The sequence below is a fragment of the Carcharodon carcharias genome, chromosome 18 (assembly GCF_017639515.1).
Source record: "Carcharodon carcharias isolate sCarCar2 chromosome 18, sCarCar2.pri, whole genome shotgun sequence".
NCBI classification, from domain to species: Eukaryota; Metazoa; Chordata; class Chondrichthyes; order Lamniformes; family Lamnidae; genus Carcharodon; species Carcharodon carcharias.
In genome coordinates this window covers 38,503,945-38,527,836 of record NC_054484.1, presented here as the reverse complement: position 1 = coordinate 38,527,836, position 23,892 = coordinate 38,503,945, and the positions used below count along the sequence as shown (strand labels likewise).

At 39.8% G+C, this 23,892-nt stretch overlaps 1 protein-coding gene across 5 annotated transcripts in view; it reads left to right on the top strand.

The window, feature by feature from the left end:
* The window catches only part of cblb (Cbl proto-oncogene B, E3 ubiquitin protein ligase), a 208,143-nt gene that overhangs the window by 154,511 nt on the left and 29,740 nt on the right, over window positions 1-23,892 (top strand). For all 5 annotated transcript variants that reach the window (XM_041211044.1, XM_041211043.1, XM_041211045.1 and 2 more), the window contains 2 exons: window positions 8,773-8,873; window positions 22,866-23,018. In XM_041211044.1, coding sequence (XP_041066978.1) covers window positions 8,773-8,873; window positions 22,866-23,018 — 254 coding nt within the window. The remainder of the gene's footprint in view (window positions 1-8,772; window positions 8,874-22,865; window positions 23,019-23,892) is intronic.

The window sequence follows — 23,892 nt, the reverse complement described above, 5'->3', positions numbered from 1 at the left end:
CTCTTGCATTTTTCTAGTCAGTTTTTTTTGTGAAATAATGTAATCTTTCAACTGCTACTATTTTAAAATGTACTAAGGTCAATATTACATGAATCTGGTCCATCATAGGTAATATATATTGGATTTTTCAGACGGCTTTTGACAGGGACCTTTTTGCTTTAGTTTGTTGTCAACAGCTTGTGTCTTTGTAGGGTTGGCTAGGATTTGCCTTCAAGTTATTGTTTATAGATATTTTCAGTGATCTCCAGTTTGGTGGAATTACATTGATTTTATTTCATTCTCTAATCTCTTCCGAACCTTAAGTCAGTCAACCAGAAAAAATTGGTGGTTTTGGCTACAGGCACCAATGCATAGAACCTGTGAGATAAAACATGGAGAAAGATATTGGGGCAATCAAATTTCATTGTAGGACCAGATTTCAGCAAGATTACCCGAGATCTTTAAATTGCTGTTGTGTTTTTCGGCTGTCCATTTAATGTTAGCAGATCTCTTTGAATTTGCCTCCCTAATTCATTCATTCATTCATGCCTTCTCAAGATTCTTTCCAAAATTCTTTAATTTTCTTCGTAATATATTTATTTGACTTCAATTCTCCAGTTGCATGATCTTTCATAATACCAGCATTTTATTTAAGCTGCTGAATGTTTTTCCGTTGTGCACTTTAACAGCTAAGGTTAAAGCTGTGTCTCTGTGTCGGTGCATGTGCTTGTGTGTAGCTTTCTCTGTCTCTCTTCTCCCCCCAAACACACACCCCCCCCCCCCCCCAACCTATCTACTTGCACACCTACTGACCTACCCACCTTCACACATATAAGTTAAATAAGATGATAGCTTTGGTAATAAAGCATGTTAGTCAAATATCTTTATCCGATTGGCTGTCACTGTGAAGCTTTTAGTGAGAGTCATCCCAGTATCCAAATGACTGAATGCTAGATGCTTCCACAATTGTTACTGCAAATCAAGTGGTCTGCCATATTTCATAGATGATTCTGTGTTTACGCTGTAAGGAGGCAAGAAGTTTCACACCTCCCAGGGTAAAAAAAAGATTATAGAACTAATGTATAATTATCACATCAGAATATCAGAAATGAAGTTTCATAAATGTAACCTTGCTTTTTTGCACCCTGAACTTGTACTGAAAATTTATTTGCATTGCCACAAAAACAAACTAGTTTCTGCTTGTTTTATTTTCTTATGGGAAAGCAGAAGTCAAACACCCAATTACCAAATATAAACATTTGTTTGCAGCATCTTAAAAAAATGGTCCACTAGGCATTGAGGCCATTCTTGAGAGCGATGACCGCTCCTTGGAAGAAAAATATGGAGCAGTTAAGATAGTGTTCACTGATACCACCCCTCCCTATCCCACACACTAATTCCTCTCCCCTCCCCACCTCTGAAATAGCACAGATTGGGGAATGTTAAATCTGGAAGTGTTCGATCTATGTCCCTCAGTATTAGTCCCAACTGGTGCCTTTACTCACTCATTCATGGTGAGGTACTGGTTGGTTGGGGCAGCGGACACTGACGGAAGAGAGGAAATGAGATAAAAACAATGGTTTGAACTACACTTGTGAACTTCCGATCAAATGTTTACATTTGCTAGGAGAATACACACCATAGAAATGAGGATTTGAAAAATCAATGGACTTTCATATAAGGATGTATATCAAAGCCTAATTAACTGGGAGAAATTTTATAATTTGACTCAAAATTTCAAGGAGTGGAAATTCAATTAATCAGCATATTGCTGGAATCATAAGTTGGATGTCGAGAGGCAGCTCAGTTCTACGAGACCGAGTTAGACGGTCACCTTTCCACTAGTCACCTCTGGTAGTTTGTACTCCTCCCCGCTCAACATTCAAGTAAGTATTTATTTTTTAGAAGTACCTTTTTGGTGACAGCATCCAACAATCCCTTCAAGGGCTATTAGTTAGGCTGTACACAGCTGTGATTATTCTGAATGCACAAAGCCCAGCATCCGTTGCATTTAGCAAGATCCAAATTTAGAAAGGGAGGTATCAAAAAGCAATTGGGCTCCGTATTGGTAATGTAGCTGTTCAAGAAGGTGGCTCACCACCAACTTCGCAAGGGTAGTTAAGGATGTGCAACAAATGCTGGCCTTGCCAACAACACTCAGCATACCAAAAAATAAAACTAAAATATTTACATATGCACCAGTCCTCATACCTGGTGCGAAACACGTACAATTCCGTGGACCTTGCACAGCAGCCTTTAAAAGTATGGCAGCTGGAGCACTTCCGATGTAGAATGTTTGCAATGTGTGCCATGTGCTGGCACCTGTTTTATGCCTGTGACAGATTTCCAGGCCCAGAGTTCCAGTTTAGTTTTTGATTACTGTGGACAGGGGGTGTAAACCTGATTCCTGTTGTGTTTTTCGTTCTGTTGTTACTTTGGGACTTAACAGGATGACCTTAGCAACCAGCCGCATTTAGTCGCTATAAGCCATTTCCTGTCCCTTTCCTCATTTTTTTCAGTTTTAATTGTTGTATTTCTGCTGCCCAAGGCAGGTGCAAGTTTTGACAGTGGAATCAGGAAACTGACAAATTTATGGTAATTCTTGCTTGTAAATTCACAGACATTTGATCTAATATCAGCTTGTCAGATGAACAATACTCTAAATCTTGCGTATCACAGCTGAAGGAGTGTTGCAATAAACATCAGCACCACTACAATAGGAATCAAAAATTTAGCTAGGGTTCATGTCCTTAATCACTATCAGTTGACTTCTTGTTGAAATAGACACATGTGAGTGTTGGTTTAGGACAGAATTAGCTCAGCCTTCGGTATGTTCAATGACCCAGCCTCCACTCCTGGGGAAAATATCATTGCTCACCAACTCTTGGGGGGGAAAAATTAAGGTTCAGAGGTGCTGCCAGATTAGTAAAAGTATGGGGGGGTGGGTGGGGGAGGGGGGTTATCTCAAAAATAAGACAGTCCTGTAATATCCAGGGTGGTTGGTCACCCTGAGCTGCAGGTTAGAAAGTTGAGCACTCAACTTGAGCACACAATCTTGGGGGCTAATAATTCAGTGCAACCCTGAGGAAATGCTACATTATTGGAGATGCCACTTTTAGATTGGACATTAAACAAAATCCCCACATATCCATGCAGCTAGCTATCATAAAATCCAATAAAGATGTTCAAAGGAGGATAAGGAATTCTCTGCAGCCTGGAATATTTGGGACAAGGCATTTCTGGATTTTGAAATTTTCTGGATTATGGAATGCCTAACCACATATGTGTAAACCGGATATAAGTATGTACCTGAGACATAAAACATGCCGAAACTAGTGTTAAGAGATTAAAGTTCGCATTTTCAAATCCATTAATTTCAAAATATGGGCTGATGCACTAAACTAATGTACAGTGGTCAGAATAAAATTGAGCATTTTCAATAGTTAATCAATACACTCCTTTATAAATGTGCTTTTAAGGCTGGTTAATCCCAGTACATTCACAGTATATATCTGAAGATACTTGCAGTTTTCTGAACTTATTACCTAATCTGTATCCTCTGTACCCTTTACACCAATGCTAGATACACGCATGCACACAGTAATAAGCCGCTCTCCTCCACATTCAGTCTAGTTGCCAGTCTTACCAAGCAAACTCGCCAGCCCAAGATAAGAAGCAGCACAGGACAGGGACAGAAACACAGCAAAGTTTGAAGCTACCATTCACCTTCCAGCTCAGCTACACGACCTCCCAGTTTTTCCCGCAAACAGTAACTGACCAACACTCACTGCTTCACAAGCATTCCGGGCTTGCTTGGCACTTGCCACTAGATGTGTTTTAAATAACACTTTGCACTCACTGTCTACCCCCTTGCTGTTTTGGCAGCATCGACCCACTGGGTCCAGGGCTGTTACAGTGCTGACAGCCTGAGAGTTGCAAAGCCTGCTGAAAAAAATTCAGACACTTGATGTTTCCTGACTTTGCAGTTCTGGACTGGAGGTGTTATAGTGTGCCAGTAATATACAGGAAATGCTGGAAATATTCAGCAGATCTGGCAGCATCTGTGGAGAGCAAAACAGAGACAGTGTTCCATCCAGGTCAGTGATTCTTTGTCATCAACCTGTAACATTAACTCTGATTTTCTCTCCACCAATGTGGCCAGACCTGCCTGAGTATTTTCAGCATTTCCTGATTTTTATTTCAAGTTTCCAGCATTTACAGTATTTTGCTGTTGAACCAACAAAATACATGTCAGCTGATCAGTAATCTCTTCTGCTGTTGTTGAACTTTGCTGTGCACAAATTGAGTGCTGCATTTGCCTACTTAACAATGACCACATTTCAAAACATAATCTATTGGCTGTAAAGCTTCAGGATATCCTACAAATTTGATGGAGCCAACCTACAAAGAAGTTCTTTCATTGTAACTGGCTAACTAATAAAATAACTTCAAGCATTCACTGCAAAGCAATATCAAACTCAAGCCACATGAAATTGTCTCCTCAGGAAGAACTTTCACACTGCTCCCCTTCACTGTCAATTGGGACCCAACTCTGGATTTACAAGGGAGTTACAACTTCCACATCACTGTAAAGTGGAAACGGCTTGATAATGTCAAAGTTATGATAGTAAAACACTCCTAGTTGTGTAGTAATTGGTTTGTGTTGTGTGCGGATTCTTGACCCCCAAGTTTCCTACTTATATGAATTCTGTTATTAAAAGCTGTGGTGTACCCCACTGGCTTGTAATTCTGGCATTTGCAAATTCTTATTAGATTCACTGCTGGAAGCTGAGGAATTTCCCCACCTACTGTGCAATTCACTATTAGCTATTCAACTCAGTTCTATGTAAGCAATCTTTTTGTTTTTACCATGTGTGTAGATGATGGAAAAATAGAATGCTGCTATCCCTCAAATCCCACAATGCTTCAAGATTTCCTCATTTTGAATTTTCTTCTCTGTTGCTATAAGTATGGTGGGATGGAACTTCCAGCCACTCAAATGGGTCCATTTTCCAAACTCAGGATTCAAATATTTCAGCTAGCACTGACTCCATTTATGCATTGCTGGGAGTGCCTACCTTGGGCAGTTACTGGAGGTAAGGAGGAAAGGGCAGTTTAAAGTGACCTGTGGTCCCAACCCAATACTTTGTTTATAAATTCCCATCCATGCATTCATGTTTGCTATTACACCTCAAGAGTATTTTAGTGATAAGAGAGCAACTAATTTTGTAATTGGAATCTGCTGAATATCATGTCCTCCTTGGCCATTTTAGTGCTCATAATAAGTCTGTTCAAAATAAACTTTAGACATTTGTTGCAGGATATAGTAAGTTCAAATTGCATAGGAAACTGGATGAAAAGATCTATATCAAATTTTCTGCAATATGAAAATGGAGCAATGAGGGCTAAGTTAGAAACAATATACATTTTATCTTTGTGAAACAATGAAGATTGTTTTATTTCATTTCAGAGATAACCAAACATCGTGAGGGGAGAAAAGAATTGTATGGTAGGGTGCTAGGCCTTGCGAAGTAGGGGCTTTTCCTGCTTCCTGGTTTTCTTCCTTATTGCAACAAAGATATAACTTAATATGGAATAAAAAGAAATCATACTTTATTCTTTTACACATGCTGTTCCACACAATCTTCATTACAGTTGCCATCTAGAATGCTCCGAAGGAACCCTCCCACCTTGAAATCAAGGATCAGTTTTAGCAGGCTAGACTCTGCATGTTAGCCTAGAGGATTACCTGTTTAGTAACATTAGAACATTAGAGGTATGGTGAATTCAGATGGCAGCTGTCCTGAGAGAAAATGTTTTTCCTAGATCTGATGTCCAATCAGAAATATATATTTGAGAGAGAAAAATTCTTCTTCACTCAGGATGTGTCTTTGAAATGCTAACATTTTCCAGATAGACCAAAACAGTGGCTTGTCACCAAACATGCACATCGCTTTTTACAAGCCTTGATCTTTGTGTGAAGTATTAGTCTTAAGTAGAAAATATTTAAACTACACTGTAGAAGTTGGACTCCATGCATGATGGTATTTTTACATTTTGGGAGTAATCCATTTGTAACATTGGTACGTCTGGGAGTCTTAGCATAGCAGATTTATTCAGGAAATGCTCAGATACACAGATAACTGAGGAATGAAGTAGACTTCGAGCCCCTATCGAATGAAAAGGGAGGTAGCCATCTTGAGATATTCCTAATTTAAATTTATTTATGTATTATTGTGGCTCAGAAATCATGATGTCAAGTGGGAAAACCAGTGTAAGCATTGGGATTGGTTTGTTTGGTGGTTATTGCTGTCAGATTGGCACTTTTTGTTAGTTGAGGTTGTGCAGGTGCCTCACACTGGTTACTTTTTCCTGCGATACACACAGTTAAAGTGTGATGTGATCTGATGTCTGAAATTTGCTTTCTGCAAGATTTTTAATCATAGAGACACCATGACCTTTGGAGTAGTGGAATTTGTATTTGCAGCTTACTCTCAATGCAGCTGGTGATAAACCACTGTATTGCACCTCTAATTGATTAACAATGGTTATCTAATTGTCATGTTTAAACCTCAAAAGTTTTCTGATTTCAGTCAAGCTGTGATGCATAGAATGGGTCTTACTATGGCAGATAACACTGGTGTAGAATGAGGATCCTTTTTCTCTGGAACCATAGACTTCCTGTTCACACAATTACAGAATTGTTACAGCGCAGAAGGAGGCTATTTGGCCCATCGTGTCTGCGCCGGCTCTCTGAATAAACAACTTGCTTAGTACCATTCCTGTGTCTATTCCCCGTAATCCTCCATGTTTTCCTTTTCATATAACAGTCTAATTCCATTTTGAATGCTTCGATTGAACCTGCCTTCACCACACACTCAGGCAGCGCATTCCAAATCTTAACCACTCGCTATGTAAAAAAAAGTTCTTCCTCATATCAATTTTGTTGCTTTTATTAATTATTTTAGATCTATGCCCTTTCATTCTCGATTCTTTCATGAGTGGGAACAGTTTCTCCCTATCTACTCTGTCCAGACCCCTCATGATTTTGAATACCTCTATCAAATCTCCTCTCAATCCCTTCTCAACCTTATTTTTCTCCAAGGAAAACAGTCCTAACTTCCCCAATCTATCTTTATATCTGAAGTTCCTCATCCCTGGATCAATTCTCATGAATCTTTTCTGCGCCCCCTCTAGTGCCTTCGCATCCTTCCTAAAGTGTGGTGCCCGGAACTGGATGCAATACTCTAGCTGAGGCCAAACTAGTGACTTATCCAAATTAACCATAACCTCCTTGCTCTTGTACTCTATGCCCCTATTAATAAAGCCCAAGATACTGTTTGCTTTGATAACTGCTCTTTCAACCTTTCCTGCCACCTTGAATGATTTATGTACTGCACCCAGCTCCCTCAGATCTTGCCACCCTTTTAGAGTTGTACCCCCTTTTTTATACTGTCACTCCATATTCTTTCTAAGAAAATGAATCATTTCACATTTCTCTGCATTGAACTTCATCTGCCACCAGTCCACTCATTCCACCAACTTGTCTACATCCTTTTGAAGCTCTACACTATTCTCCTCACAGTTCACAATGCTCCCAAGTTTTGTACCTTCTGCAAACTTTGAAATTATGCCCTGTACACCAAGGTCTAGGTTATTAATATATATCAGGAAAAGTAAGGGTCCGAAACCTGACCCCCGGGGAACTCTACTACAAACCTTCCTCTTAACCACTACTCTCTGTTTCCTGTTGCTCAGCCAGTTCTGCATCCATGTTGCTACTGTCCCTTTTATTACATGAGCTACAACCTTGCTCACAAATCTGTTGTGTGGCACTGTATCAAATGCCTTTTGGAAGTCCATATATACCACATCAACCTTCTCTGTTATCTCTTCAAAAAATTCCAGCAAGCTAATTAAACATGATTTTCCCTTAATAAACCCATGCTGGCTTTCCTTTATTAACCTGTGTTTGTCCATGTGACTATTAATCTTGTCCCGAATTATTGTTTCTAGAAGTTACTCCACCCCTGAAGTTAAACCAACTGGCCTGTAGATGCTGGGTTCATCTTTACACCCTTTTTTTGAACGGGTTGTACAGCTAATGCTGTTATTAAATGCCTTGATTTTATTAGAGTAATGTGCATTCAGCAGTCACATTTAGAAGTCTTGTTACGTGCAGTTTTGATTTTTGGCTCCACCTATTACGTATATACTTGGAGAGTATTAGTGTATCTTTGCACTGCAGTCAAATTGCTGAACCAGAGTTGAGTACAACAGGAAAGAAAAAATTTAAAATGTAAGAATTGTAAGTGGTTGTGCTATGTTACTTAGATGCTATTAGAAAGGGTGGTAGAGGCAGAAATCCTCATAACATTTAAGAAATATTTGGATGTGCACTTGCGATGCTATGGCAAACAAGGCTATGGGCCTAGTGCTGGAAAATGGGATTAGAATAGTTTGGTACTTGTTTGACCGGCACAGACTCGATGGGGCGAAGGGCCTTTTTCTGTGCTTAGACCTCTGATTCTATGACTCTAATCGTGTTCAAAGGAACATCAATCTTAGTCATCCTTTGTGATTGGAGTTTTCATTGAAGGTCATTCATTAATGAAAACCAATAAATATAAGTAGCCAAATCTTATAAGTGCACTGTTTATTGCTACATGATTGTATAATTATGAAAAACGTATGAATTTCTGGGTACGGCAAAATGCCTGTTTTAAAGCTATGTCAATGGCAGATGCTGTAAGTTCTTTGAAATAAACAATAATTTGTTCACTCTTTTTATAGACAATCAGCAATGGACTTCTGCGGACTGATGAATATGATGTACCTCCACCACGACAGTCTCCACCGCCACCAACACTTGCAGCATTTCCCAACAACACAAAGTAAGTCATTTTTATTTTGGTGAAAAATAACAATGTTGTACTATCAGATACACCAACACAATGTAAAGACTGAACAAGCATGATCTTTTACTTGGGTTATTAATGTTCATTTAATCCCAATAGTTGTGGTACTACCTGGTGATGCGGTACTGATTTTTACTAACTAAAAAGCTAGCCAGTTCAATTACTTATCCACAGTGACTTAATCAGTAATGAGGTTAGTATCCATTGTTAGTATCCATGCCCAGGAAGGACAAAGGTTAGGTGTGATTCCTGATTACTGCTCAGTGACCTCTGCTGGAAAGCCATTTCAGTGTTATCAGAATGAGGCTTGGCGATGGCTAGTCCTTTTGAACAGTCTACCAGTCTTCATTGTGCAGGTGTACATATACAAAAGTGGTTACTTTGGTGAGGTGCTGCGAGGCAAATATTTCATGTGGGTGCATGATTTAGCATGAATTACTCCCTTAAAGAGGGGTGAGAAAAAAGTCCTTTCATTTAATAATTAAATTGTAGATTTATCCCTTTACATGAATGTGGGTGGGACAATCAATCAATAGATTTTAAATTCGACTACATTAATCAATCTATTTTGAAAATGCTATTTCACAATTGATATAAATAAACATGTTCAACGTTCAGCTGTGCTGATGTAACTCTTGTAGGCCTGTATTTTCCCTGGAAAAAAATTTACATTTCTACATGGCAAGAATTACAGGAATTTATAAGTTCTGATTAATCTGTTAAGCCCATTTCCTGTTGGTGAAAATTAGTGAGGTATCCCTACAGAATAAATAATATTGTCAGACCAGCCAAATCATGTCTTATGCATAAGAGCATAAGAAATAGAAACTGGAGTAGGTCATTTGGCCCTTCAGAACTGCTCCACCATTCAATAAGATCCTGAAGATCTTTTGGAATTATAAGACCAACTTCACCTTGCTGTACCACCCCATTTCTCTTAGTACTCAAAAACTTATCGACCCCTGTCTTGAATATACTGTACTCAATGACTCAATGCTAGACTCAGCATCTACAGTTCTGTATGTTAGAAAATGCCTAAGGTTCATGACACTTTGAGTGAAGAAATTTCTCCTCATTTCAGTCTTAAATTGCTGACCCCTTATTCTGAGACTGTGACCCCATATTCCAGCTGTCCCAGACAGGAGAACTATTTTCTCAGCGTCTACCCTGTCAAGCTACTTAAAAATTTTATTTCAACTAGATCACTTCTCATTCTTCTAAACTCTTCGGTATGTACACATGGTCTACTCAATCTTTCCTCATAGGACAATCCCCTCACCTCTGGAATCAGTCTAGTGAATTGTTGCTGTATATCCCCACGAGGACAAATATGTCCTTACTTAGGTTAGGAAGCCAAAACTACACACACTGCTCCAGGCGTGGCCCTCTACAATTGTAGTAAGATTTCTTTATTCTTATAACTTCAGTCATTTGTAATAAAAGCTAACAGACTATTTGCTTTCCTAATTTCTTGCTGTACCTGCATGTTAACTTTTTGTAATTCGTACACAAGAACACCCAGCACCCTCTGAATGAAAATATTTGCCAGTCTTCCTCAATTCAAAAAAATGTTTTACTTTGGTTGGAAAAAAAAGTGGATATCTTCACACTTTGCTACATTGTATTTCATCTGCCATGTCCTGTCCACTCTCAACCTGTCTACATTGTTCTGCAGCCCCTTTACGCCTTATGTTAGATTGTAAATAGCCAAGGCCAATTGCTGTTCCTTGAGGGACCCTGCCAACTGGAAAATGTTCTGTTCATTCCTACTGTTTTCTGTCCATTAACCAATCCTCAATCCATAATATAGTACCTCAATCCCATGAGTCCTAATTTTGTGTAATAACCTCTTTTGTTTTTGAAAATCCGAATGTACGGCATTCACTGATTTCTCTTTATCCGTACTATTAGTTACATTCTCAAAAAAATTCTAGAAAATTTGTGAAACACGACTTCCCTTTTTATAAATTCATGTTGATTTTGCTTAATCATATCACGATTTTCTAAGTGCCTTTTGCCACATTCCTAACAACAGATGCTATCGTTTTGTCTACCCACTCATGTTAGTGTAGCTGATTTATTGTTTCTCGTTTTTTCTTTTCCTCCATTCTTAAATATAGTGGGATTATGTTTGCTATCTTCTAAACCTTGGGACCTATTCTGGAATCTAAGGAATCCTGAAAGATCAAAACCAATACATCCACTATCTCTGTAGCTACCTCTTAAATCTCTAGGGTGCAGGTTATCAGGTCCCTGGGGATTTGTCACCACTTAGTCTCATGAATTTCTCCAGTACTATTTCTTTACTTGAAGAAATCAATATAAGTTCCTCATTCTTGCTCTTTTGACAAAGAGCTCAACACACATTGGAAAGACAGTCACCAATTTTGGCTGATGAACAAAATGGGCATGGAAAAGCAACATACTGATCCGCAGGACCAAGATGTTTATCTTTAAGGCCTATATCCTCAGCACAGTGCTGTATGGCAGTGAAACCTGGACAATCTACACCTACTAAGAATCACAGAATCACACAGTGCCCTTCGGCCCATCAAGAAAAAAGGCTCAATGATTTCCATCTCTGGTGTCTACGATATATATCCTTGGGATTACATGAAAAGACAAAGTCACCAATGAAACGACCAAAGAACTGATTCAATGGTGCTGTCAAAAGACACATGAAAGCCCTTAACATCAGTTGTGACAAGTGGGAAACTCTTGTTGACGACTGATGCAAATGATGACACCAGCTGTGCGCAAGGGTTGCCATGACGACAAAATGTGGTTTCAGACACTCCAAAGCAGACAGCCCTGCAAACAAGGCATCAGCAGAGATCATCCTGCACCACCGGCAAGAGACAACTTCTTTCGATGGCCACAAGTGCCACACATGAAGGGCAGTAGATTTTTTTTCGCAAAAATATACTTTATTCATAAAATATCTGAAAGAACATTGCAAAACATTTCAAAATCGCCATCACAAAAAGTGCAATCGTATTCAAGTTTCCTACATAGATCATGTTGCACCCTGAGGTGCTTCAGTACAATCAAGGAACGTTACAGGCATTTCAAAATATTTTAACAGACAGTCAATGCAATGGCATTTAAGTTGTCTACATGGATCATGTTGCACTCAGGTGCTTCAATACAATTGTGATACATGTAATATACACCTTATACATTCAATGTTAGTTGTACAGCCCACATGAAGTGCAGTAGATTTTTTTTTTGAAAAATATACTTTATTCGTACAATATCTGGAAGAACATTACAAAACATTTCTAAATCACCATCACAAAAAGTGCAATCAGATTCAACTTTTACATATGTATCACGAGATGCTTCAATACAATCATTTCAATATGGTCATTACAGACAATCAGACAGTGCAATGGTATTGGACTTATCAACATACATCATGTTGCACTCTGAGGTGCTTTAGTACAATTATAATATAATTAGTATTCAATGCATACATTCATTTTGAGCTGTACAGCCCAAGGGGTCAATGCAATTCCCAGCCCCTATGCCAGAACTTTCCAACAAGCACCACGATATAGCTTGGCTGGTGTTGAGAAAGGCCCTCCCTGTCAGATCCTTCCAACATGCCAGGAGTCTCAACCCCTCTGCACGTTGCCCTCCAGGTGGCTGTGATGGAGATGAGATTGTTGTTCACCTTTTTGTGGATTGTGCCTTTGCAAAGAAGGTTTGGAGAGAGGTGCAGTCGTTTCTGTCAAGGTTCATTCCGAGCAGTTCTGTGACACGGGACTCAGTGCTCTACGGGCTATTCCCAGGGACACACACCGAGACAAACATCAACCCCAGCTGGAGATCATCAACTCGGTGAAAGACACTCTTTGGTCTGCCCGAAACTTGTTGGTCTTCCAGTGCAAAGAGTTGTCCCCGACTGAGTGTTTCAGACTGGCACGTTCCAAGGTCCAGGACTGCATGCTGAGGGACGCACTAAAGCTTGGGGTAGCCACCACAAAGGCACAATGGGGAAAGGTCGCTGTCTAAGACGTTTCTGCCAAATGAAGTGCAGTAGATGATTTCACCTGACCTCCCCAAAGTTCTGAAGCTGTATTCCCCTCATCTCTCACAGATGGAAGGATGCAAATTGCCAATCACCTCATTCTCGCTAGACCTTTGGTTCATAATCTTTCCGGAATATTTTCTGTCTTCTCCTGTGCAGACGGATAGAAAGTATTTGTTTTTTCCTTATTTTGTCCTTATTCCCATTATAATTTCATCTGTCTTTGAACCTAATGAGGCCATGTTTACTTTCACTAATTTCTTCTTATTTACATACCTATAGAAATATTTACAATCTTTTTGATCTCTTGCTAATCTACTGTCATTTTCATTATTCCCCTTTCATTATCAATTTGTTGGTACTCATTTGCTAAATTTGAATATCTTCCTAATCTTCAGACTCACTACTCTTTTGGCAACATTATAAGCCTCTTTCTTTGACCTAATATTATCTTTAATTCCCTTTGTTAACCATAGTTGGACCACTCTTTTTGTGGTGTTTTTGTGCTTTTAAAAGAATGCACATTTGTTGCAAATCGTGTATTAATTCTTTAAATGCTAGCCATTGTTTGTCTGCTTTTGTTCTTTTTAATGTAGTTTCACAACTTGTCCCTCAATGTAGTTTGCTTTGTTTAGCCTTAAGACCCTGAATTCGGAGTTAATTAAATCACTTTTAAAATCAGTATAAAATTGTATCATATTATGGTCACTCTGCCCTGGAGACCCCTTTCCTACAAGGTTATGAATTAACCCAATTTCATTGTACAATACTAGATCCAAAATAGCCTGTTCCTTATTTGGTTCCTTGACATACTGAACTAGAAACTATCTTATATCTCTTCCATGGGCTCATCCTCCACCCTATTAACTGAAAATTTGGCTTGCCCAATCTGTATAAAGATTAAAAGTTCCCCATGATTACTTGTGCCTTTAATTCCTGATTTACACTCTGCTATACACTAGAACTATTAACAACTCTCCTCAATGGTTCGTGTCCCTTCCTGTTTCTTAGTTCCACCTAAACTAATTCTACTTTTTAAGTTTCTGAGCTACGATTCCAGATATTAAGCTAGGATATACTGTTGGTAATGGACATACTGTTGAAACTAATGCACATAATGGAAAGTAACCTTTGAAAATAAAAGTGGTGCACTATACCTCAGTAACCATTGTAATGGAAAACCATTTATTGAGGCAGAATGATTGAACTGGAATTGCCTGAAAAAATTGCATCATTATCTAATGTGTGCACTTGACTTTAAAAAGTTACTGTACCATCTCTATGGTGTGAGTGAAGACTCGTCCATCATTTTGCTCATGATTGAGAGGAGGCTGAGAGGGTGTCAATTGCTGTTTTTTGTAAATAATGTGCACATGGGCAATTTTCCAAATTGTCTGGTTGGTGTCACGTCATTATTGCATTGGAACAACTCATTATGAATTGAATCCATTATCAAAGATTAAATGACTTTCAGTAAAAAAAGGAACAATTGCTCCCTCTGTAGCAAAGAAGATAAAGTGAACTGCAGCAGATGATTTTGTAGCTTTTTTCCTAATGAAACAGTTACAGCAAATCTTCTTCCTTAAATCTACAGGAATGATTTTAATCTGATTCTATGAAAAAGCACGTATGCATTACTTTAGCACTCTTTTATAATCAAGTGAATTCTTCTTTAAATATTTTCCCCTCCACAAATCCTATTGGGCAGATCCACATTAAAGTAGGTAGTGCAAGACTCTTAACCAGGGAGTCCACTACCCTCTAAGGTCCTCTCTTGGCATCAACTATGGATATAATTTCCACTTTATGTGGAAAGCCTTTATTAACCCACTAAACAATAGTATATACTTACACCAGTTGCTTAGTAAGAGCTGCGTGTAGGAGCTCATTCCCGGGTGGCTTAATGAATTCCTCCACATGGCTTCCAGTGACTGACTAAGTCACACTTCCTGGTTGCAGCACCTTGGGAGCTGTGGCTTTATACCCCTTTCTGACCCTGGTCTCTCAGCATATGAGGTAACATCTTAAATCGAGATTGGATTATCAGTCGTACGCTGGCTAGGCAAAGACAACCTACATGTGGTCATTTCCTGCTCTCAGCAAGGGTTGTCTCCAGGTACCTGTTGGCAATGGGCATGATTTCTGTATCTTGGTAAGCAGGAAGAAAGCTGTTCACACATACCCGAGAGGCCATCGTCTAGGTCAGTTTCTGTAATCAGGGTGTCTAATGGTTAGCCATTGCCCCAGTGGCATGACCTGACATGTTGTGGCGCGTATATTCTCATCCAGTCTTTTTTTTTAAGTTCCATATAAGCCCCAGAGTTAATGTTTCGGTTAAAATTTCTCCCTTCTGCCGCTGCCCTCCGCACTCCAGTTTCTGGAGCTCAGGACGTTGGTCCACCTCAGCTGGTTCCATTTTGACACGAGTATAAAGATAATACATATTAAAAGAAACAAAGAGAGGCCTTACAGCATCACAGAAATACACACAATATCGAAATATCTTAAAGTAGGCAAGTAGATAACTTTCTTCAGGGTTGACATTTATAGGCTTAATGGGTAGTGAAAACAGCTTTGGATGGCTTGTTCTCCAAGAGCTTCCTCTTTCTCCAAATTGGTATAGCTAAGGTTAGAAATTCACTGTATAGAGAAACCCTGTTATATTCAGCCAAACCCCAAAGTTATGCACTAATAAGCAGCTCCATCACACTGCTTGCAGGTGGTTTATTTTGGTTCGAGAGTTTGTGCACTAAATTTATTCTTAACAAATCTGATCTGTTGTGGGAGTCTTGGACATTCACGATGGATTAGTGCTGGTATTTACAGTCTCCTGGAGCAGGTGGCTGTTGGGGCTGCTGACACAGAAGGGCCACCTCACTGATTCTTTGCTTCTCTCTGGAATTCGGTGCTTGTTGCCTCCCCCTGCAGGAGAAGAAGGAGAGATATGGGGAGGGGTAGGGGCGACATTTGTGGAGAATGACTGGGTATGGGTGTGAGATCGCACAGGACGAATGTGTCAGTGTTGGCTGCTCAGATGGGGATGTGAGGAGGTGCTTTGGGAGAGAGTTGTGGGTGGGCCTTCATGATATGTTGGTCTGGTGTTTTGTGCAGGAGGGTGCTGGCATCTGGGGGCAAGATGCTCCTCACCTTTCCTGCCCTCCTGGGATCTGTGAGCCTCTTGCGGCAGTGTAAGGATTTGAGGGACCGCACGCCTGCCGCTCACGTCCTTGATCACTTCTATCTGCACCTGCTTGATTTGAGGGGATGCACTCATGCTTCTGTCCTTTGGAAGCTTTGGTCCTTCTAGTCTCGTGACAGGACCTATTGGGAAGAACCAGTAAAACCAGGAAGGGGGTGGTGTTGAGCAGACATTCCTGTTAGCTGAGGGCTCAGCAATCAATGCATAGTTCAGTCATTCTGGCCCTTGTTGTTGTCCATTTGACTAGAGATCCTTCTTTTGACAGATGTGGCACATTGTTCCACCAGTCTTCTGTGGGTGGCCAGGAAACCTGGAGGTGAAATGCTGGCACCACGGCTCAGTTGGAGTCATGGCAAAACTTGCTTTAATTATAGGCAGTTTCTGACCTCCTATCAGACTGCTCCTGCTGCATGGGGGCCTGTAATGTTTAGATTCCGCCCACCGTGCACTAACCCCTGTGACAATCAGCAGTCTTATACAATAGCTGGTTGTGATTAATTAAAGGTCAGTATTCTCAGCTCCAGGACATCACTGTAGGAGTTCCTCAGTGTAGTGTCCTCGGCCCAACCATCTTCAGCTTCTTCATTAATGACCTTCCGACGGTCAGAAGTGGGATGTTCGCTGATTGCGCAATGTTCATCATTTGCGACGACTCAAGATACTGAAGCAGTCCATGTCAAATGCAGCAAGACCTGGATAATATCCAGGCTTGAGCTGACAAGTGGCAAATAACATTCAAGCCACACAAGTGTCAAGCAATGCCCATCTCTGACAAGAGAGAGCCTAATTTTTGCCCCTTGACATTCAATGGCATTACCATCACTGAATCCCCCACTATCAACATCCTGGGGGTTACCATTGACCAGAAACTGAACTAGTCAAGCCGTATAAATATTGTGGCTACAAGGGCAGGTCCACCATCTACAAGGCACAAGTCAGGAGTGTGATGGAGTACTCCCCACTTGCCTGGATGAGTGCCGCTCCCACAACACTCAAAAAAACTTGACATTTTGAGGACAAAGCAGCCCACTTGATTGGCACCACATCCACAAACATTCACTCCCTCCACCACCAACGCACAGTAGCAGCAGTGTGTACTACCTACAAGATGCACTGCAGGAAATCACTAAGGCTCCTTAGACAGCACCTTCCAAACCCACGACTGCTGCCATCCGGGAAGGATAAGGGCAGCAGATAATGGGAAAACCACTACCTGGAAGTTCCCCTCCAAGTCACACCATCCTGACTTGGAAATGTATTGCTGTTCCTTCACTGTTGCTGGGTCAAAATCCTGGAACTCCCTTCCTAACAGCACTGTGGGTATACCTATACCACATGTAATACAGCGGTTCAAGAATGCACCTCACCACCACCTTCTCAAGGAAACTAGAGATGAGCAATAAATGCTGACCTAGCCAGCGACGCCCACATCCCGTGAATGGATTTTTAAAGAAACTGTTATAAGTACTGTCGTTTTTGTATTCAGCCAACTCTTTTTTTCCAATCCTAATGTAGTCTGCATTTCTGTGGCTTTGTTTTAGTTGTAATCTCTCATATGGCACCATGTCAAAACCTTATATCACAGGCGCTTCCACTGCTTTGTAATAATATCCACAAAGAAGCTAAGCAGGATCTGAGTTGCGTACGTTATGAAATCGACATTTCTACTAGAACTTGTGTACTGTATTTGCTAAAATGATTCCAGAGATGAGGGATTACAGTTTTGTGGCATAGCCTAGAGAACCTGAGGTGGTATTCCTTAGGTCACAGAAGGAGGAGTTTTGATTAAGTGTTTAAAAACATAAAGGGTTTAGATACAGTTTGTGAGGTGAAACTTTTTCCAGTGGTTGACATATCTACACAGTACAGATTTAAGGTGATTGACAAAAGAACCAGAGGTGACATGAGGAAAAACATTTTTAAGCAATGAGTGAGTAAGAGTTCGAATGACCTGCCTGATAAGGTGATACCTGAAAATTAAATAGCAACCTTCAAAAGGCAATTTGGATAAAAATTGAGAAGATTGCAAGGATATAGGAGAAGTGTGGGGTGAGTGGTATTAACTGGATTGCTTTTCAAAACAACTGGTGCAAACTTGATGGACTGAATGGCTGTGCTGTACTAAGTGATTGTGTTAATGTTGAAGTTGCTGGCTTTTGTGTGTAGTTCACAGTAGGATGTTAACTGCACCAGCCACATAAACACTTTGGCTAAAAGAGCAGGCCAGAGGCTGGGTATTCTGTAGCAAGTAACTCACCAATTGACTCCCCAAAATCGGTTCACCACCTACAAGGCACAAGTCAGGAGAGTGATGGTATGCTCTCCACTTGATGAGGACAGCTCCAATAACACTCGAGACGCCTGATGCCAACCAGGACAAAGCAGCACTCTTGATCAGCACCCCAGCCATCGCCTTAAACATGAGTGTACCTACGGTGCACTGTAGCTGCAGCTTGTACCATCTACAAGATCACTATAGCAACAGTTACATGCTGACACTTAGCACCTCCAAACTCTCGACGTATAACACTGAGAGCAAGGGCAATGGCCATGCCTACCACCTTACAGTTCCTCTCCAAGTTATGCATTATCGTTCACTGTCACTGGGTCAATTCCCTGGAACACCTTCCATAACAGCACTGTGGGTGTACCTGTACCACACGACTGCAGCATTTCAAGAAGGCAGCTCACCACCACCCTCTAAAGGTCAATTAGGGATGGGCAATAAATGCTGGCCTTGCTAGTGATGGCCACATCCCATGATGTTACATTTGTTTCATGCAGCCAGTATTGTTTCCTAGAGTAGTCTCAAAAGTTTCATTAAAAATGCTATTTCCTATTTAAACTAAAAACATTCACGGTTACATGACGTTAAGCTATGGAATGATTGGATGCAAGTTTGTGCCTGATTTCACAGTACTTAGCATGATTTTATGCAAGTTGTTGGGAAGAGTCACTGTACTTCCCAACAGAGATGCAGTGAAAATTGGGCCAGTTATGCAGGCCATTCCATGCATTTTAGCTACCTGCCAAAATGTAAATTATCCTTGTTTGAATCCTCTGGTCAAGTTTCCACTCCTGCCGGAGTACCAAAGTGGCTCTTTATCAAAGTCACAAATTAAATCTAATATAACTGTGATTAAAGTAAACTATTCCTCTCGTCGTCTTGACCTTCCTGCAGCCATTGACACTGTTAATCACACTATTCTCCAAAGCCTCTCCACCATCATCCAGAGAGTAGGACTGCATTTGGCTGTTTCCATTTGTATCTTAACTCCAATATTTATATATAAGGGAAGAATGAGTCTGAAGCTGGTCTTTTACCTCAAGCAGGTTTATTCCTCAGCCAGCTCAGCAGAGTGATAGACTCTCAGTTCCTTTCCCGCTGGAGAGGTACAGCAGTACCCATTTATGGGTGAGCCAATGCCCATCACATGTTTTAACAATGTAATTGCTGTACATTGTAAATGCCGGTCAACAAGATGATTGTCATTGGACCTTGACAATGTAATTACTGATACATTGACATTTATCTAGCTAATCGTAGCCAAGGAATCACCTGCAATGGTTTCTCTTCCTACCCCTGCACCGTTGGCTCTGGTGTTCCCCAAGGATCTATCCTGGCCCTCTCCTATTTCTCAGTTACGTGCTGCCTTTTGGCAACAGAATCTGTAAGTAATGTTAGTTTTCACTTGTATGACATCCAGCGTTATCTGACCACAACCTCTATTGACTCCCTCACTGTCCCTAAATTATCAGATTGTTTGTCCAACATCGAGTAGCTGATGAGCAGAAATGTCCCCCCTGTTAAACATTGGGAAGAACAAAGCTATTGTCTTCGGTCCCCGATACAAACCTTGTTCCCCAGTCACCAACTCCAATCTGCTCCCTGACAACTGTCTGAGGCTGAACTAGACTTTTCTAACCTTGGTGCCGTACTTCACCTTGACATGAACTTCTAACCACTCACCCACACCAATAAGCCTGCCTATTTCCATCTCTGCAATGTCGCATGACTGCATCCCTGCCTCAGCTCATTTTCTGCTGATACCCTTGTGAATTTCATTGTTACCTCCAGATTTGTCTATTCCACTGCACTTCTGGCCAGCTTCATGTATTTTATCCTCTGTAAACTTGAGGTCATCCAAAACTTTGCTGTCCATATATTTTCTCGTGACAATTCCATCACCACTGTGTTCACTGATCTACACTAGCTTCCAGTTAACAACAATTCAGCTTTAAAATTCACGTCCTCATTTTCATCTCCCCTTGACTCACTCCTCTCTATCTCTGTAATCTGCTGTGGCCCCGCAACTCTCCCAAGGTTTTTTTTTAATTCATTCAAGGGATGTGAGCTTGGCTGGCTAGGCCAGCATTTATTGCCCATCCTCAATTGCCCTTGAGAAGGCGGTGGTGAGCTGCCTTCTTGAACTGCTGCAGTCCATGTGGTGTAGATACACCCTCTGATGACTGTCATTTTAAGATCAGTTCAACTGAGTAGAGGTCATGTGATTTGTTGGATCAGTGTGTGGCTAAATTCTAGGGTTTGTTTATTTGACTAAGAAGCCTCCCAGAGCGTGTTTCTGAACACCCGTATAGCTGTTAGGGAGACAGTTCCAGGATTGTCCCATCGACCAGATATCTGTACTTCTTTAATTCTGGCCTCTTGAGCAATACTGATTTTAATTGCACCTCACCACCTCTCTACCTCTCTCTCCTCCTCTAACAAACGCCTTAAAACCTGCTTTATCTGGGCTAATATTTCTTATGTAGTGCGGTATCATATTTTACTTTGACACCCCTGTGAAGCACTTTGGGATGTTTTATTATAATTAATGATGCTGTATCAATACTTGTTGCTGTTGCTGCTTCCTCATCTGAGAAGTGATTTGGCAGGATACTTTTTTTGTTAAGCACAAACAAAGGAAATAAAGATTCCAAGGTTTTGCATACAGGTTGCTATTTCAGGAAATCAATGGACAATTTGTTTTCGTGGCAATGATTTTGTTTGGATAATACCCTATAAGAACAAGGTCAGATTCATAATCTGCTGTGAAATATGCAAACAACAATTGAATAAACTAGTTTTTTTTTTGCCACAAAGCCTCCTTAACAATTATTTAAGTTTTCAGATTGCATGGGGAAAATATCAACTTCAGAATAATTATCAAAATTCAACATATTCTTGAAGGCAATGATTATCACCAGTAGAACAATGACAATTCCTCAGTTAATTTCAGCTGATGCTAGTTGAAGTTGAGCAAGTGTGAGCAGGATTCCAGTCTGCAGTTTTCAGCATTTGAGGCAACACAAGAAGGCTAACTAGAATCACCCTTGATGTGAACTTGTGGTGTAGTGTCCCAAAGAATAGAATTCATGTCTGCTATGGGGATCCATACTGTGACTTTATACTGAATTAAGATATTCTGTATTCTGACAAATACTAGTACCTAAAGAATTGGACCCTGCACGTACCCCTGTATTGGATTTTAGCAGATCTAGACACTATTCATTTATTTTTGTTTAGAAATTTGACCTATTTTTGTGGTATCATTCGTGTTCTATGTGTTTAAATAATTGCAATTGATCTCATTTATTGCTAATGAGAAATGTTACAATTAATATTTTAATCATGCTCATGGCTCTGATTTTTGCTGGTTTGGTTCAGTACATTGGAGATTGCCTTGCTCCTAATAGCTATCTATAAACTAACATGATTGCACAAAAGCTACAAAGATGGATATAATTAAACATGCTACCCATTGCAAATTCTGCTGCTTTAACAGCAATGTGCAGTCTTAGGAGTGATGAAAGTGAGCAACTCATGTATGTCCATAGTCCTGTAACAATTATAGTTGCTGTCATTTTCAAATGTTTTTATCTGGAAGATGGTGCATGATCTGGGGGATTGAGAGGAGAGAGACTTAGAGGGGAGTGAAAGTTAATTTTTGTCTGATTTTAATTTTACCTACTGTTGCTTAAGATAATGACATAGTTCAGGTATACATGTTTTCCTGAAAGGCTTGTTTTGGGATATCATTTTGCTATTCCTCATTTGTGTTTTCTAACTATTTTTCATAATAAGTTGAAAAGGTAAAATAGGAATAGGTCTTTCGTTAATTATTGTATCGAAGCAGCTCTCAGTGACAGGAAATGTGCGAGAGCAGCCCAGTGAAGATTGCCCATTTTATTTTCCTTCCCTTCCTTCTGTAGGAAGATGTGTAATCCCTTGCTAACAGCTCTGCAATGGCACAGTCAAAATCAAGAATTCAGCTTCTTTGCAATCAGACATGTTGACACTGCAGCATATTGTGTGACACTGATTGCCATTTGTTTACCAGTAGGCAGGCATATTCCTCTCCATTAGTTGCTGACCAAAGACTGCAACCATATTAAATATTTCCTCAAACTTTATTATTGTGGTCATCAAGAATAGTTTATTGTCATTCTTTTCATTTAGATTTACTTCTTATGGAGCTTTAGTTTAAACTAGCTAAATTTAGTATGTTGGCAGTAATTAAAACAAAAATTGTGTGAAAATTTTTAATGCCAAGTCAAGTGGGAAGTAAATTGCAGAGTTTATGGACTGTTTGATTATGTCACTGCAAAATGTTGTTTTCCCATAACAGAGCTAATGGTAACTACTTGAAATCAGAAAAATATGTTACGTGAAGTTGTGTGATGGATTACTCCTCTGCAGTGAACCATTTTATTTATGAAAGTTTTACTTTTGTAGATATCCACACCCATTCACAAATTCACAATCAAACTCAGAAAAAATAAGAGGGCTTAATGAGTTTAATGAAGATGAGTACAAGATTCCATCATCATATCCTGTGCCCATAGCTGCACAAACTCATTCGCAAACTGTGAAGCCTCGTACATCAAGGTAAGTTTCCTTTTTAGGCTAGACTAGTTTTATTTTCATTACCTTATGAAGTAATTGTTATTTCTACTTTTCTGTAGTACAAAAACTAATAAATATGTACTTTTAAAAAAATCCTGTTGAATTACATCAAAAGTAATCAATTTAAATCTATACATGTGTAAGGCCACGTTTAAATATTTTAGCATCATCTTATTTTCTTCAGTTTTCTCCCCACCATTCTGATGCTGAGAATGATGAGGCTTCGCCGAGGTATGATTCCAAGGGCCATTGTTGCCTCACCCAAGTGACAATAATTCATGTATGAACCTTGATAGCTGCAATCAGATGATTATTTGATCACAGAAAACATCATAACCAATTGTGATACTTCTTTTCTTCGACTGAACTTGTGCATTGGTTTCCTCCCTGTCATGCTTTAGTTTTTACCTGTTAATTATCATGGTGGAAATTCTGATTGGATTATGTGCTTATAAACATTCTGTACCTGGAACACAAACTTGTTCTTTCAATAGTCTAATAGTTATCTTAATAGTCTAATAGTCACTGCTGGATTTTCTCCTCACACTAGAAGGCTATTGGGTTCTTATCAGCATTAACCAAAGTGGGAAACACAACTGCGTAGCTACTCTGGGAGAGGAAATGTAACCTTCATCATAATTAATTTAAAGTGCAAATCCTTAACCTGCCATGCAATTTATTTTGTATTTCTTTACCATTTTGCATTGTTCATTTTTGAATAATTCACAACCTTTGTTATCAAAATCCTTTCACGATGGACATTATGTAATAGTTGCTCACACTTCAAATTGGATAGAAGAAATTTGTGATTTGCAATTTTGAAAGGAAATATTTTTGTTAGAATAAGTTACAACTG